The sequence below is a fragment of the Leptidea sinapis genome, chromosome 6, assembly GCF_905404315.1.
Source record: "Leptidea sinapis chromosome 6, ilLepSina1.1, whole genome shotgun sequence".
NCBI classification, from domain to species: domain Eukaryota; kingdom Metazoa; phylum Arthropoda; class Insecta; order Lepidoptera; family Pieridae; genus Leptidea; species Leptidea sinapis.
In genome coordinates, this window is record NC_066270.1 from 8,384,004 (window position 1) to 8,402,216 (window position 18,213).

The 18,213-nt window shown below is 39.9% G+C and overlaps 1 protein-coding gene across 2 annotated transcripts in view; it reads left to right on the forward strand.

Annotated features, from left to right (window-relative positions):
• The window catches only part of LOC126964950 (CAD protein), a 77,242-nt gene that overhangs the window by 28,793 nt on the left and 30,236 nt on the right, over nucleotides 1-18,213 (forward strand). For both annotated transcript variants that reach the window (XM_050808286.1, XM_050808285.1), the window contains exons 8-13: nucleotides 301-522; nucleotides 4,310-4,428; nucleotides 5,184-5,459; nucleotides 9,627-9,761; nucleotides 10,553-10,798; nucleotides 11,918-12,296. In XM_050808286.1, the coding sequence (XP_050664243.1) occupies nucleotides 301-522; nucleotides 4,310-4,428; nucleotides 5,184-5,459; nucleotides 9,627-9,761; nucleotides 10,553-10,798; nucleotides 11,918-12,145 (1,226 nt within the window). In that variant the 3' untranslated portion in view covers nucleotides 12,146-12,296. Of the gene's footprint in view, nucleotides 1-300; nucleotides 523-4,309; nucleotides 4,429-5,183; nucleotides 5,460-9,626; nucleotides 9,762-10,552; nucleotides 10,799-11,917 lie in introns of those variants that run through there.

The following is an 18,213-nucleotide window of genomic DNA, read 5'->3' on the forward strand; positions in this document are numbered from 1 at the left end:
TTCATTTCATTAAATAAAATAATGGACAATAAGAAATTAAAGGTTAAATTATTAATTTCCACATATCAATATGACGGTGTTACTGAATATTAATGTATAATGAATTACGGCTGTATGGGCTCGAACCCTTTGCCTGTCCTAATAATTGTATGAAGGAAACAAAAACCGGATGAAAGGTACAGAAACATGAGTCATGACGCCATCTTGCCGTAACGGATGTAGTAGTCGCGCCAAGACGAAAAAAATTCAATAATAATTGTTGTTCGTGCTGAAAATTTAACATTTTGTTCATATTTTTAGCCGATAAGGTCGCCAATGCGTTCAGAGAACTTCGTAAGTTTATGCCGACGGGTCCCCTGATGAACTCCGAGTACTACCCTGGCTGGCTGACACACTGGACGGAACACCTGCAGCAGGTGTCAACAAGGAGGGTCGTGGACACGCTCACGGATATGGTCAATAACAGCATCAATTTTAACATGTATATGTTTTTCGGCGGCACTAATTTTGGATATACATCAGGTGATTAATTTTTTACATTAATTATTAGATATAATATTAGATACTATATACAGGGCGGTTTTTTGAGAAGGGCAGTGATGGCCAAGTCGGAAACTACGAGATTTAGAGGAAAGTCGTGGAAGATATTGTCGCGTAGCAACGCTTCGACGTATACGAGAGTTGTCAAACGTCATATCGTACAGCAACGTACATGACGAGAGTTGTCAAACTTCGACACATTGATAATTTCAACAGCTCCGTCAGCAATACTCGTAGCTTTGGCGTAAAAGTCTTCTAAAGTCTACACCTACCAGTGTATGGAATTTTTTGGGTTTTTGTAAAGTTAATGGAAATTTGTAGTAAGTTCAGGATCAAATCGAACAGAAAAAAAGGGATGGAAAATGTGTAAGCAGGATAAAAATAGTTTAAAAAGAATTTTCTAGTACAATTTAAATTTAAAGATGGATTTTTTTTTTTTGAGAGGAGGAAATACGGTTACGTATTTACGCCCCGGAACGGGGCGTAATACGTCGGACTCGAGTGTCCGCGTACGCGGACACCCCATACCGACTAAAACCTCCTCTGTGCTGTTAGCAGCCCTGGCTTTCACAGCGAAGTAGGACGTGGGCCGTGGAGGCCGCAAAGACTACGCAACAACAGTCGCGGGGCGTCTCCTAAGGAGACTCGAACCTCAGACCGGCTGTGTGCTTGTGGGAAGGAGAGAGAATGAAGATGAAGATGAAAGATGAAAAGGTGATAAGAACACACTCGCCGGCGAGTGTGGTGATGTTTTGTGTAATGTATGTAAGTGTGTATGTAAGTGTTAATGATTGTATGTATGTGTGTTTGTATGTATGTACGTAGTGTAAATGTTTGTGTGCATGTATGTTTGTGTTTGTGTCTGTTTGTGGAGTGTGTTTGTGATTGTGTAAGTGGTGTATGTCAGTCCGTGTGTGAGCGAGTGTAGTGAAGCGATTACAGGACGAGGACTAACGTCTCGTCGGGTATCAAAACAATGTGTGGTGTATCTAGGGTGCGGGCCGCTGGCCATCGTCAGAGCGACGAGTGCCAGTGGTTTGCGGTGGTTGACCGCGCCTACGCCTGCGAAGGCGGTGTGTGCGTGTCTGTGTCGGTGTTTGTGTGGGTGTCGCGTTCGCGATGGTGATGTCGTCATCCGGGTCTACCGTTTCCTAACCAATATGTTGGGATGGTTAGGCGCCTTGTCAAAGAAGCGTCGCGAGATCTCTTTAAAGTGTTGAGCTATCGTCGGAAGCTCTAGGTCGCGGTGAAGGTCAACGTTTCGGATGAACCACGGGGCTCCGGTTGCCATGCGCGTGAATTTATTTTGAACTACTTGCAAACGACGTAAGTAGCTCGGTCGGATGTGCGCGAAAACGACGCTTGCGTATGACAGTATGGGCCGTACGATGGTTTTGTACAGCGTCACTTTGTGTTTGAGCGGAAGTTTGCTTCGCCCACACACAAGTGGATAAAGGCGACTGAGGACAAATCGGGCTCTATTGCATACCGTATCAATATGTTTCTTGAAGTTCATATTGCTGTTGAACGTGACTCCTAAGTATTTGTAATCCTTCACCCACGGTATGGGTGTTTCATACAATTTAATGACGTCGGTCGGTCGTTTTTTAGCGCGGATGCTATTCGCGTTACCGAAGAGTACCGCTGCACTCTTGGTGGGGTTCACTTCAATCCGCCATTTTCTGAACCAGTTGCCTAGTTCATCGACGGCGGCTTGAAGCACTTTAATGTTCCTGCTCAAGGTTGAGCGGTTCAATAGAGCGGAGCCAAAGTAGAGTGTCGTATCGTCAGCGTACTGAGCGAGCTGGACACTCGGAAACTTGGGAATGTCACTCGTGAAGAGCGAGAAAAGAGTGGGAGAGAGGACTGAACCCTGTGGCACGCCAGACCTGATGGGTCTGGGTGAGGATAGGGTGCCCTCTGCTCGATATCGGAAGGAGCGATCAGTAAGGTAGGCTCGTATGATGCGCACGAGCCTATCTGGCACTCCCAGTTGATAAACTTTAAAGATGGAATGGGAGAATCAGTTTGAAAATGGAACAGATCCGAGGGGTATATAAGCCGTACTAAGCGTGGCCTACGGCAGTTCTAGTTCTGACTCGAAAGTGTAAAGAAGAAGAAGAAGAAAAGAAGAAGTAGTGAAAAGTGGAAGTGTTCCAAGAAGAAGAAGATAGAAGAGACTTAGTGTTCGGTGCGGTGTGACGCGTTGAAGGTACCGCCGCCCACAAGAGGAACAGCGGCAGACTGGTGAAGTGCAAGTTCAGAAAAAGTGAACGCAAATAAAGACTCGTTCCTATAAGCGGAGTATTATTTCCAATCCCTGACCCACTCTCGTGTCAATATCATGCCCTCGATTTATAAGAAAGTAATAACTCCTTTTGCGACTTTCGTCTAAGTCGCGTAGTTTCCGACTTGGCCATCACCGCCCTTCTGAAAAAGCCAACCTGTATAATACAATACGACATGGGTACCTTCAAAAAAACCGCGTACACCTTCCTTAAAGGCCGGCAACGCTCCTGTGATTCCTCTGGTATTGCAAGAGAATGTGAGAATTTTTTAAGATTCTGTGCATTTTTTCTTTAAATGTAAGAACCTTCTAAGTATTTAAAAACTAAAAAACAACGATGAATGATATCGATAAAGCTGTTCTCAAGTTATAGCGTCACCATGTGAAATAGGGGTTCATTTTTATTAATAATTGAAGCAAAGACCTTCCACAATATGGAGGTTGATGGCATTTATTTTCTCCCCTGGGTGTTGCAATCATTTAGATGATGAACATGAAACCAGCGTGCCATGATGGTGTTGCCTTCTTCTCCTCGGCAATAAAGCTGTGCCCAGCAAACCAATCACATATTCTACGATTTTGGTTGAGCTCTTTAAGACGACAACGTAAATCAATAACTTTACAGACCCTTATTAGCCTCTTACTCATCATCATCATCGTCATTTAAGCCGGAAGATGTCCACTGCTGGATAAAGGCTTCCCCCAAAGATTGCCATGACGATCGGTCCTGCGCAGCCCTCATCCGACCTATTACGGAGATCTTGACCAGATCAACGGTCCATCTTTCGGAGGGCTTACCAACACTACGGTACGTGGTCGCCATTCGAGGATTTTGCTGCTCCAGCGGCCATCTGTCCGTCCAGCTATGTACCCCGCCCACTGCCATTTCAGTTTCGGAAACACTGGTCTATGTCAGTAACTTTGGTTCTCCTACGGATCTTCTCATTTATGATTCAATCTCGCCAGGAATCTCCGAACATAACCCTCCCCATTACCCTCTGAGCGACCATGAGCTTCCTCATAAGGCCCACAGTTAGCGACCACGTCTGTGTTCCGTTTGTCATCAATGGCAACACACACTGATTAAAAACCTTCGTTTTAAAGCTCTGTTCAAACTGTGGCGAATAACGCGCGGGTTGCGGGACAAAAGTCGCTTGCGCCGATTGTGTCAGCTAACTTGTATGGACGTGTTCAACGCGAGTAGTCGCTCAAGTTGAAGCGAAACAAGAGCGGGACGTCCGGCGGGATTGTTTGATGTCACAATGCATGATGTTTTTCCACTGTAGAACCAAAAATGACTCGCGGGAAGCACAGAACACTTTTACTCTAACGAAGTCGCGTCAGTTTCAGAGGCTAAGCGAGCGAGAGAATTGCTTTAAAACGCGTCCCGAGCGTTATTCGCCTCAGTTTGTCAGCTTAAAGTCTTTTACAGCACCAAAATATTTATATCTTGGAAAGTAATAAATTATGTTAATCCCTCAGGTGCTAATTATGGCCCAACATATCAACCGGACATTACGTCATATGACTACGATGCCCCACTGACGGAAGCCGGTGACCCGACACCTAAGTACTTCGCCATACGAGACGCCCTTACGAAGGTCAGTTTATTCACAGCCTTCAGACACATAAACCTCTAATTAAGTAATTTGAGATGTAAATATTTGACATTATCTATCGTACATAGTGAAATTACTACTTTATATCTGAGACATATCTCAGACCACGAGCGCAATTATAACCATATTATAACCATCGAGCATGCCTGGGCCAACGTGTGCGCCTGCAAAATTTGCAGCCATCACGCTTCGTGAACTGAAAGAAGCACTGATAGAAGAATGGAAGAATATTCCTCTACATCGGCTCAGAATTCTATGAAACTTCTGTATTATAGTTAACGTATCACCTTTAGCGAAATCGAAGTAAGAGTTTCATATTTACTTAACTTTCTTTTGTTCATAATAGTGTCCATAACCTTTAATTTTTTGGCATTTATTTCAGCACTATAAAATTGTCTTTACTACAGTATTCAAGCTAGCTCCAACATTTTAGAGCTTTTTAGGTTTTTGTTATCAACCCGCATTGTTTGCATCCCTATGAACATCTATCCACAGCACATTAGATACATCCGGACCGAATTTTTATTTATATTATAGTGTAAATTAAAAAAGACATCGATTAGATAGGTCCTGTACGTTCACGTTACCAGTGACTGGGTTACTAGCTAGGTGAGCTTATAGGACAGACCGCGATGTATCTATCACTCGTTTCTACTCATGGCCGTGCGCCAGAGTGCCCTTTTCCTTTGACTGTTTCTTATCTTTAAGCAAATTGCTCATTTCTACTTCTGTTACAGTTCAACCCCGCAGTTAAAGACATTCCAGAACCTGGCACCACTGAGAAAGGAAAATATGGCGAAATAACCTTGGAACCGCTTCAAAACTTGCTATCAAAAGACGGTCGAAGTGCTTTAGGCCATAAATATAGAGGTGTTACCGGACCAGTGCTGCCCACTTTTGAAGAATTGCGACAATTTTCGGGACTTATGCTGTATGAGACAACTTTGAATGAAGGAGATGGTGTATTGGAAATAACCAAGCCTCGGGACTGGATACTCGTTTATGTTGATTATGTAAGGCCAAAACTAATTTAGTGCTGTATACATATACAAATTACAGGTTGATAGTGCAGGGGAAGGTGGAGGGGAAAAGAGCGAGAGAACGCTCACCCACACGATAGACGGACCTTATCAAAACAGTGACCCAGACACCTGTTGTGGAGTGCTCCCGTAATGCTGCAAACCGTCAAAAGTGGAGGAGCATCGCGAGGGAGGCAGTGCGACTAATAACTGTGGAGACCAACGGCGACTAATGTTGCGTCATCTTGGCAACCACGACTACTCTGACAAGAGTGAACGATTTAGAAGAAGAACACATACAAAGGATGTAACCGTAAAGTGTGACCAGACGATAAATCCCTAACTATTTGCAGACATCATAAAAATTTAAACTATATTTTATGTCATTTTTCTGATATGGTAATGTAGTTTATACATCTCTCTAATGAACTTACTTTGTTCACATCTACGTAACATAAGCACGAATACACTCTCAACTTGTTAAAGAACTCTACAAAAACACATAATTATTAAGCGTGAATTCTCATCACTTTTCGGATCCGATAGATCATCGTATCGAACACATTTCTTTACTCAAACTAAAACAGCCAGTAAGAAGTGAAAGGCATTTATTTTCTCAAAATGGATTCCTTTCGAATTCTTTTTGATGTCATTTCTAATATACTAGATACTACTACCACTTCGGAAATAAATGGCGCTCTGAGAGGGAAGAAGCGGCGCAAGATTTCTCCCAGCATTCTTTTTTGCGCTCTTTTCAATAATAATTGTACAGTCATTTCTATCGCTATAAAATAATCATAATCTAGTCCCAGGCTGTCCGTTCACTTAGATATTCAGCTGTGGGGGAATAGCATTTACGATAGAGCCATTTTTTTATAAAACATTTAAATTTATTTAAAGATAATGCCTGGACAGTTGCTGGGACTTTATTATATAAGTGTATACATTTACCCTTAAAGCTAATATGTATGTTATGAAGCCTACTAGAATTACTTACAAGCAATCCCTTATTTCTAGTGTTATAATAATGAAAATCACTATTAATAGCAAAAAGGTGACGATTTTTGTGAACATGTACGTGAACGTGCGTAGTAGATAAAAGATAAAAAAAAAATCAACCCGTCGCTTATTGGGCACAAATTCACATCACTCAACCATGGGGCCCATGACCTCATATCATTGAGACTGCACCATGATAAATGTGTGGTTTTTATTATATCTATTTCTACGCTATCTAGGAGAAGCGGATATTAAGGTGTGGTCACAATGGGCCGAAAAACATTTGATAGCGAGACTTAGAAAATGGCCACATCAAACATTTTATGACGCTAGATTAAAGTATGTTAACCTGGACTCACCTAAAACGCGCCATAAATTCATTGATCTAATATCTAATATATAAAATTCTCGTGTCACGGTGTACGTAATCAAACTCCTACGAAACGGCTCGACCGATTTTCGTGAATCTTAGCGTGCACATTTTTTTTTTTTTTGATTTTTTTTTTTAATTTGTTTAATAATTATGATTCAGCATTAAAAATACATACAACTTCAAATTTTCACCCATCTACGATCAACAGTTACTTTTGTATCGCGATTTTTATATTATTCTAATCCATCCACAGACACGTAATAGAGTTGCCATATGGCAATCGAATATAATGATTATTGTACGATAAATTTTATGTATGATTATTTTATAATGGTAGGTCTGAGCATGAGGTCGTCTATTTTTTACCCAAAAATTTTTATTTATTGATTTTTTTTATTACTTTATATGATGGCAATACAACGTTTGCTGGGTGAGCTAGTGCATGTATAAGGTTTTAAAGCATCATGTTCATACTAAAATGTTGTCTAGGCTTTCTCAATACTATAATCCTTGTAGGACTAGAAATATAAGGCCTTTTTTTGTCTGTTGTGGACACGATATTTAAATCACCTGTTAATAGATTATATCGGTCATGTAATGACTAAGGATAGATAGGTTTTCAATAACCTATCTATCCTTAGTTTAACTTACGGATACATTGCTGTCACCTTTTAATGACAAAATCTTATCTATCCATAGTTATGTCCAATATAGTAGTAGTCCAATGCTATCTGTCAATAGGTTACTGAAATGTAAGTAAGAGTAAAAGGATAGATTTGTCTACCTCTAGTAAGTTAAATTAAGGATAGATAGGTTATTGACAACGGCCGTGTCTAGGCCAGTTACGGCAGTTCCAAATATTCAGTCTATCAAGAGATAGAACTTGATCGAGTAAGAACTTGAAATTAAAATCGTAACTATCGTTGACTTTTCTGTCCCAATAAACTTATCCACGGTAACTCACCTTATCCGTACACGCTGTCTGTCAATTCGACGACGTATAGCTAACCAGCGATAGTAGTTTGTATGGAAATTGCAATTCACGCGTCCCAATATAAGGCGATTAGAATGGCTTATCGGGTATATTGGGACAGCTTCAGATTATTGACAGCTAATTACTGACAGTAGAAGGTAATTATGTATCTCTATCTGTTAGAGATTTAGCTTATCTTAACGTATTTTATATTTATGTATTTTGAAATGCGTATCGGTTTTGGCTTATGTTATAATATTTACTATATAATCTTACATCTTATATGTATTTTAAAATCTATATTATTTTTATTAGTTAACACGTTTACATGTATTTGCCTAAGTCGTGGTAGTAACATAAACTAACCTTTTGTATATAGATATAATTCGGTATAATGACTAATAAATAAATACTTAATCTCAAGTACGACAAATTAAATAGTCTTAATATAATGTACTTAATGTAACAAACAATTAATTAGGTAATTATATATAATACTAGCTGACTCAGCAAACGTTGTATTGCCAATATTAAAGTCGCGATACAAAAGTAACTGTTGATCGTGGATGGGTGAAAATTTGAAGTTGTATGTATTTTTAGTGGCTCATAATCAAACAAATCTAAAAAAAATAATAAATTTGGCGTGCAACCCTTAGCATTTAGGGGGATGAAAAATAGATGTTGTCCGATTCTCAGACCTACCCAATATGCACTCAAAATTTGATGAGAATCGGTCAAGCCGTTTCGAAGGAGTTTAACTACAAACACAGCGACATGAGAATTTTATATATTAGATTAAAAATCACAAATAGTATGATAGCTAAAATATATTATTAAAAGGAGTCCCTATAGGCAAGGTTATGGCAGCTTTCCCCCTTTGAATAGCTAAACTAATTCTTTGTCCGAGGTAGCTGCCAGCTCTTCGGTCTCCTGTTATGTGGACAAACCTTTGCTATATAATTCTACATTTATTCTAGTTAAATATCACGCCATCATTAGTGTTTCCATTTAATTGATTAGTATACTTTAGTTATTTTCATAGTATTATGTCCTATGGTATATTGTTATGGGGCAGTGCGGCCGATATTAATACTATATTTGTGCTGCAGAAGAGGGCTATTCGCGCGATTTATAACCTAGGTCCTAAAGAATCATTAAGAGAAAAATTTAAAGAAATAAACATTTTGACTGTTGCTTCTCAATACATTTTTGATAATGTTTTGTATGTTCATAAGCACATTGAGGAATTTTCTAGAAACTGTGACATTCATAATGTTAACACGAGGAACAAACATAAACATGTTGTGCCTACTACTCGGTTGGGTCGAGTTAGTAAGTCTTTTGTTGGGCGATGTATATGCTTCTACAATATGATCCCATAAAATTTACAAAACAAATGTGTTACGAAATTTAAAAGAATTGTTAAAAAACGTTTGTGTCGGAAAGGTTATTATAGCATAAACGATTTTCTTAATGACACCACGGACTGGGAATAAAGCGAACACCCTCAGGCTCTTTAATTATAAATGTTTATTGTACGATATAACATTGTAATCCATATTTTATATTTAAAAAAAATAAGCCCGCTGAGTTTCTTGCACCCATTCTTCTCAGGTCTGAGGCAGTCACTTTTGAATGGATTTTGACGTTCAATAAGTGATTTTAAATCCTATTTTGAGTAAAAATATTTGAATTTGAATTTGAATTGGCGTATTTGTTAATCATGATTTACTTAAACTAGCGTTATTTTGTAAAGATTGATACATGTATGTTGTTTGGGAACCAATAACAAATGATCATTTCTAATTTTTTTCAGACTTTCCAAGGTGTTATTAATCGGATGCATAAATTATACAAACTTAAGCTAAAAGCTAAGCAAGGATCAACTTTATCTTTACTGGTAGAAAATCAGGGTCGAATCAATTATGGTCATAAACTCCACGACTTTAAGGTTTGTAATACTAGCTACACATTTTTCTTTTTGTTTAAATAAAACACTTTTGAAAGTATTAAAACGCATAATTGTGTTTTTTTACATTAGTTATACAAATAAAACTGTAAACAAAATTTTATGTACGATGCGGGACCCGAACCCGCGACCTCTAGCGTTCCGTGCGAGCGCTCTTTCCAACTGAGGGAACCGTACTAGTGACGTAATAAAACACTTTTTACAGGATTAAGACGCGTAATTGTATCTGTGTTTTTACATTATTTGCACAAACACAACTGGGAACAAAATTTTATAAACGATGCGGTACGCGAATCCGTGACCTCTCGTGCGAGCGCTCTTACCAACTGAGCCAACCGTTCGAGTGACGTATCGTTCATAAAATGTTGTATGTATTGTTCAACTCTCAGGTTGTGACTCAAGCGAATGACCGTTCAACTTCGCTTTCGTGGGTGATCGACAAATAGTCGCACTTGTTGCAAAATATACGATTCCCGCATAAGTAACACAAATTATGCTATCGAGTTGTTTACATGATCGTTATTGGTATATTAAGAATACTTCCCTTTTTTGTAAAATTTCGCTAATTAGGTATTAATTATGCTCATAGTACCAACACACTACTGTCATACTGAAACATGTCGGATTTCACAATGCCATCATTAAAATTAATAAAATTTGTAATTTAATAAAATTATGTGTATTTTTATAGGATATCATAATTTTGCACATAACGTCTTCAAGCTTTAGTTTATTCTTAAAAATATTAATAAAGTGTTTTATAATTATTTCAGGGCATATTAAGTCCAGTGCTGTATAACAATAAAAGCTTGGATGGAAACTGGTCTATAACCGGATATACCTTGGATATTAAAGAAGAAACCGCCCCAAGAAATTCTAGTGACGATTTAAAGGCACAGGACAGAGATGATGGAGGAACTCAAGTGCACAATGGCCCCGTACTTTACAGTGGTAGTATTACATTGCCTGAGGGAGCGAAGCCTTTAGACACCTTTGTCGATATGACAGGATGGGGAAAGGTATGCTATTTAAATATCCGGGAAAATATTGATAATCTTTTTTTATGACAGGACGATTAGCTGATGGTAATTGATACGAACGTCCCATTACAATGTAGGGCCACTCAGAATTCTTGAGAAATAAAATGTTAAGTCTCATTTGCCGAGTAATTTCACTAGCTACGGCTCCCTTCAGACCGAAACACAATAATGCTTACACATTACTGCTTCACGGCAGAAATAGGCGCCGTTGTGGTACCCATAATCTAGCCGGAATTCTGTGCAAAGGAGCCTCCCACAGGTAATCTGAGAATCACTGCCAAGAAGAATTAAACTTGTTTTAAATAGAATATAATATATGATTTGTACTTTACCATCGGATGATTTCTTCATGCCAACCGTAGCGGGGGCTATTTGACGAGTTTATCTTGGAGTTATGTATCCAATTCACTAACAGAGACTGTAACACATAATTCCCATTTCATGGGGTTAAAATAATCACTTAATGGTGTACCATTATTGCTTTATTTTGTATATAGGAACCTTGAGGAATTTCATGTATTTCATCATGAGAAATACGACCCTGGGTAAAATAGAGGGCATGCCAAACACTGAACGAAAAAATATTTCACAGCTCCAAAACACCCGAAAATGACCGATATCAATTGAGTCGAAGTGCTGTTTCACTTGGCACTAAACAGGACGAAGTTTGTTGAGCTGACGACTGACTTTCAGTACATGGATAAACAGATTTAGGAACCCAATAATTGATATTTAGCAAATACAATCTTATGAAAAGTTTATCATCTTCATCATTTCAGCCGGAAGACGCCCACTGCTGTAGAAAGGCCTCTCCCAAAGATGGCCATGACGGTCGATACTGCGCTGCCCTCATCCAACGTATTCCAGCGATATTGACTAGATCGTCATTCCATCTTTTAGGGGCCTGCCAACACTACGTCTTCCAGTAGGCGGTCGGCCATCTGTCCGTCGAGCTATGTGCCCTGCTCACTGCCATTTCAGTTTCGCAACCATCTGGGCTATGTCAGTGACTTTGGCTCTCCTACGCATCTGATTGCATTTCTGATTCGATCTCAGGGATAAGGAAAAGTCTATAGATTTTGTATTATTTTATTACAGGGTTATTTAATAATAAACGGGCATAACCTAGGGAGATATTGGCCGCAAGTTGGACCCCAGGTGACGCTCTACGTACCAGGGGTATGGCTGAAACCAGCGCCGGAAAAGAACACAATATACGTGCTAGAACTACATGAAGCAAGGAGAAATCTTAGCATTAATTTTATCGATTATCCGATACTAAATAGGACTAGTATTGTTGATTTTACAAGTTTGACGCATTTCTAATGTATCTCATGGTATTTTTAATTTGATCTAAGTTTACTCAATAGTAACACCAACTTCTCGATATAATATTTTTTTAATTGAACTTAATAATATTTGTTTTAGTCGATAATACTTGTTACAAATTTATTTTAATAAAATAAATGAATATCAACCTTAGATCATTTACGGCCGTTCCTAATATTCAGTTTATTTCTTACTTGAGATAAAAATCTTAAGTATCGTTGACTTTTCTGTCCCAATAACCTTATCGAAGGTAACTCACCTTATCCGCGCACGCTGTCTGTCAATGGGACGACGTATAGCTTACCAGCGATAGAAGTTTAGAAGTCACAATTAATATTTTCAATGTATTTCAAAATCTAATAAATATTAAATTTAAAACGTTCTTTTAGAGAATATATATAATTTTTTTATGAACATAAGGGACAAGACGAGCAGGACGTTCAGCTGCTGGTAATTGATACGCCCTGCCCATTACAATGCAGTGCCGCTCAGGATTCTTGAAAAACCCCAAAAATTCTGAATGGCACTACAACTGCGCTCGTCACCTTGAGACTTAAGATCTAAAGTCTCATTTGCCCAGTAATTTCACTAGCTATGTCGCCCTTCAGAGCGAAACACAGTAATGCTTACACATTACTGCATCCTGTGCAAAGGAGCCTCCCACTGGTAAAATATTATATAATATATTATATAATATTGTTCTGAAAGCAGTTGATAATATTACTGTACTAACTACTTGCAATAATAATTTTTAAACAAAAATACCAATAATATACCTACTTAGAATCTCCTACTAGGAAGTAACTAGCAAACTCTACCATTAATGTAATAGGTAACTTATAATTATCAATAGAATACAATTATTACTTTTTAGGGTACCGTAGCCAAATGGCAAAAAACGGAACCCTTATAGATTGGTAATGTCTGTCTGTCTTTTTTATGAAAATAAGAGACGAGACGAGCAGGACTTTCAGCTGATGGTAATTGATACGCCCTGCCCATTAAAATGCGGTGCCACGCAAGACTCCTGAAAAACCTCAAAAACTCTGAGCGCCACTACAACTGCGCCCGTCACCTTGAGACATAAGATGTAAAGTCTCGTTTGCCCAGTAATTTCACTAGCTACGTCGCCCTTCAGACCGAAACACAGTAATGCTGTCTGTCCGTCCGTTTGTCACAGCCACTTTTTTCCGAAACTATTAGAACTATACTGTTGAAACTACCCAGTTTAGATGTATTCTGTTAACCGCATTAACATTTTCATACAAAAATAGAAAAAAACCTTTGGGGGTTCCCCATACCACAACTGAAACTCATGTTGCACCAAACCCAAACGTGTGGAGTATCTATGTATAGGTCTTCAAAAATGATATTGAGGTTTCTAATATCATTTATTTGTAAACTGAATAGTTTGCGCGAGAGACACTTCTAAAGTGGTCTATTGTCCCCCCCCCCCCCCTGTAACTTCTAAGAGAATAATAAAACTAAAAAATATATGATGTACATTACCATGTAAACTTCCATCGAAAATTGCTTTGAACGAGATCTAGTAAGCAGTTTTTTACGGATCCCTTCATGGGTGAGTCCAACGCCTTGGATAGCTAGGCTGATCCGTTCACCGAAATAGCTGCCAGCGCTTGAGTTACCAGTAGCCTTATTGAGGCGCGAAGATAGCACTTTGTACATTCTCCGCGCGTCTGGGCCCCACGAGCCAAGTGTCTTGACAATAACGGAACAATATTGTAAAATGGCGACCTCCATATTTGCAACGCTGGTTGTGGCCTGCCGATTTTAGGCAGGACAGCCCGTGACGCCCAAGATTCCCAAGAACATCTACCTGAACGCCACATCGTCATTAATGTGGTTAGCTATTCCTTTTTTGATTTGCATTTAGTGTTAGTGATTTCCCTAAGCAGCTTGAACGTAGAATAGAGGTTGTATTTTGTATTTAGCTATCAAAGCACGTACATACATACGGGATACGTTCGATCCACATATTTAAACATAACCCCGAATTATAGTCATCTTTAATTTGAGAACGGTGAGAAGCCAGCTGGAAATTTCTTAATTAAACATTTCTACGACGAGTCATACAGGTCCTTTTCAACACACACGACTATATAAATAATGTGGAAATATATTTAATATACAAACAGGGTCAGATTAGTGCAGCCGTACGGAAAAAACGAACAACTGTGAGGCACTTTTTTATGGAAGAGTTATGATGTTAAGTGTTCACCGCTGCCCACATTCTCTAGCAACACTAGAGGAATCACAGGAGCGTTGCAGACCTTTAAGGAAGGTGTGAGCTTTTTTTGAAGAAACCCAGGTCGTATCGTCCCGGACAAACCACACAAGGAAGCTCTTTCCACAGCTTGGTTGTACGTGGAAGAGAATTCCTTGAAAACCACACTGTGGAGAAACGCCACCCTTTTTTTTTTTTTGAGAGGAGGAAATACTGTTACGTATTAATATGTCGGACTCGAGTGTCCGCGTAAGCGGACACCCCATACCGACTAAAACCTCCTCTGTGCTGTTAGCCCTGGCTTTCACAGAGAAGTAGGACGTGGACCGTAGAGGCCGCAAAGACTACGCAACAACAGTCGCGGGGCGTCTCCTAAGGAGACTCGAACCTTGGACCGGCTGTGTGCTTGTGGGAAGGAGAGAGAATGAAGATGAAGATGAAATGAAGATGAAAAGATGAGAAGAACACACTCGCCGGCGAGTGTGGTGATGTTTTGTGTAATGTATGTAAGTGTGTATGTATGTGTTTATGATTGTATGAATGTATGTTTGTATGTATGTAAGTAGTGTAAATGTTTGTGTGCATATATGTTTGTGTTTGTGTCTGTTTGTGGAGTGTGTTTGTGATTGTGTAAGTGGTGTATGTCATTCCGTCAGTCAGTCCGTGTGTGAGTGAGTGAAGAGAAACGATTACAGGACGAGGACTAACGTCTCGTCGGGTATCAAAACAATGTGTGGTGTATCTAGGGTGCGGGCCGCTGGCCATCGTCAGAGTGACGAGTGCCAGTGGTGTGCGGTGGTTGACCGCGCCTACGCCTATGAAGGCGGTGTGTGCGTGTCTGTGTTGGTGTTTGTGTGGGTGTCGCGTTCGCGATGGTGATGTCGTCATCCGGGTCTACCGTGACGTGCCTGGGACGTCTTAATGGGTTGAGACTATGGTGAAGGGGGGTGTACCCACATGCCTTCCTAACCAAGATGTTGGGATGGTTTGGCACCTTGTCAAAGAAGCGTCGCGAGATCTCTTTAAAGTGTTGAGCTATCGTCGGAAGCTCTAGGTCGCGGTGAAGGTCTACGTTTCGGATGAACCACGGGGCTCCGGTTGCCATGCGCGTGAATTTATTTTGAACTACTTGAAAACGACGTAATTAGCTCGATCGGGTGTGCGCGAAAACGACGCTTGCGTATGACAGTATGGGCCGTACGATGGTTTTGTACAGCGTCACTTTGTGTTTGAGCGGAAGTTTGCTTCGCCCACACACAAGTGGATAGAAACGCCACACATCGAGATGGTAAGGATAATATTCACATTTGTGGTGTATGGGCCACTCGCATCCTATTACTTAATACATGTGTTTATTATCATGCGATTTATTCGCGCGCGGTTGCAGGAGGGAAATTGTCTTGGGTGTGGCTAGGAGCGTTCTTCTTCGCGCGGATCGCGCGCGCACGGTTGGAAATCCCCATCACAGGAAATATGCCTTGAGTCTCACTCATCAACATACTGTACAGTACAAATAAAAAGCGTAACCTAGGATGTAAGTATGGCTTGCAGTCAGTTAGTTTCAAGCGCCACGTTGGACAGACCAGCTGACATAGTGAAACTGTGATTTGTACCTTCTTGAGGGAACTAGGCTTCACCCGTCAAGTGACAAATTACTAAGTTCTTGCTCGTGGTACAAATACTATCAGTATGTTAGTCAGACATTAGAGTAACCTACCAACAATCGCAGCAATAACACCAAATGATAAATAAACTAAATTAAATGAAACAGAACCTGAAAATAAACAGGAGCTTTCTTCGTTGAGTTTGTTTTTTTTTTTAGGCGATTATGGTGTAAAATTATATATACTTTTACAACATGATCCAAGAAAATCTACAAATCAAAGAAGACCTTTACGTGGTAAATGTTACTATATCATAAATGAATATCTTAATGATACCACAGAATGGGAATGAAGCAACCGAACTCAAGCTATTTTTAAATTGTGAAATTTGATTCTAACGACATTTTATTTATTTATTTATTTATTGGAAAACAAACAGCTTAAGTTATATACACATTGTAACACATAATTTATATTACACAAGCCAATAAAGTTTCCACTTAAATATAAACAAAGTAGGAGTGAATATTGTACGGTCAACAGCATGTCGACTGTACATCACGTTTCGCGTATCAGCGTTTACGTCGCCTCGCGTTATTTCCTAAGTAATATTGTAACCAGTTCGCGACAAGCCGCCGATCGATTCGCGTGCTCATTACCATACCAACATTTTACCATTTTACCATATAGCATAAGTTAAGGTTTCAATATACCATTTGAGCCTAACTTGTGTTTTACTCTGTACGGAACCAAACCACCGTACATTGTGGTCCTTCGGCCTTTTGTTAACCAGTGACAAATTTTTTTTTTTTAACCATTCCAAGGACATTGTGGTCCTTCGGCCTTTTGTTAACCAGTGACAAATTTTTTTTTTTAACCATTCCAAGGACATTGTGGTCCTTCGGCCTTTTGTTAACCAGTGACAAATTTTTTTTTTTAACCATTCCAAGGACATTGTGGTCCTTCGGCCTTTTGTTAACCAGTGACAAATTTTTTTTTTTAACCATTCCAAGGACATTGTGGTCCTTCGGCCTTTTGTTAACCAGTGACAAATTTTTTTTTTTTAACCATTCCAAGGACATTGTGGTCCTTCGGCCTTTTGTTAACCAGTGACCAGAATTTTTTTTAACCATTCCAAGGACATTGTGGTCCTTCGGCCTTTTGTTAACCAGTGACCAGAATTTTTTTAACCATTTCGAGGACACAAAAACATTGTGATCCATCGTTCTATTAACCAGTACCATTAGTTAACCATTTTAACCAAAATTCGTCGCGTGTGTAGTGAACCAAATTAGTGTTGACCAAAGTGCTTGTGTGTGGAGTGTAACCAGTTCACCAGATCGGCGATACTACCAGCGACTACCAACGGGGAGACTGCTGAGGACACACCAGGTCACCACGTACCAGTCTTCAAGTAAGATCTTTCCTTTTTATCACTCACCACTCTTTACCACTCTCTTTTGACCCGGAACCATGGAGGCTCTATTAACCACCCAAAACCAGATTATGTCCGCGATTAACACGCAGTGTGTTAATTTCAAGAAGGACGGGCCAGAACGAAAGACACCCGCCTATATTGAAAAACGTCTCAACGCTTTAGACTCGTACTGGAGTGAATTCCAGACCAACCATACTAGGCTTTGTGCTGAGTTTGAAGACCCTAACCATCGCTACTTCGCGGAAAACCATTACCAGCGGACGAAAGATTTTTACCAGGAAGTTAGGAATATGATTTCTAATTACGTAACCAGCGATCCCAGCAAACCATTACTGAGACCTGCTACACCATTATCGCAGGGCTCAGATAGGCGCGATATTTTCTCTCCCGCTCAGGAGGGTCCCTCTTTTAGCTTCCCTGCACCAAAGCTATCGAACCAGGGCAACTCCAGTAGGGTCGAAGAAATGCTGCGAAAGCAGAAGAGCAACTTCAAGGCGCTATCCCGTACCATAGAGGCTGTCGACCTTGAAAGCTGCTCCGACCGCTGGGAGTTCGAAGATATTTTACGAACTATCCAATCAAGATGGTCGGTCATCGATTCTCTTCACTGGGACATCGACAGCGAAGGGCTGCTCGACAACGAAGAGTATGAGACAGCATTCGCTGAGATGGAGAAGAAATACAACACCATGAAGAAGGCAGTGAACAGACAGATGTGGTCGTCATCTTACAGGGAACGTTCAACCCCACAAATGGACATTCCCACCTTCAGCGGAAA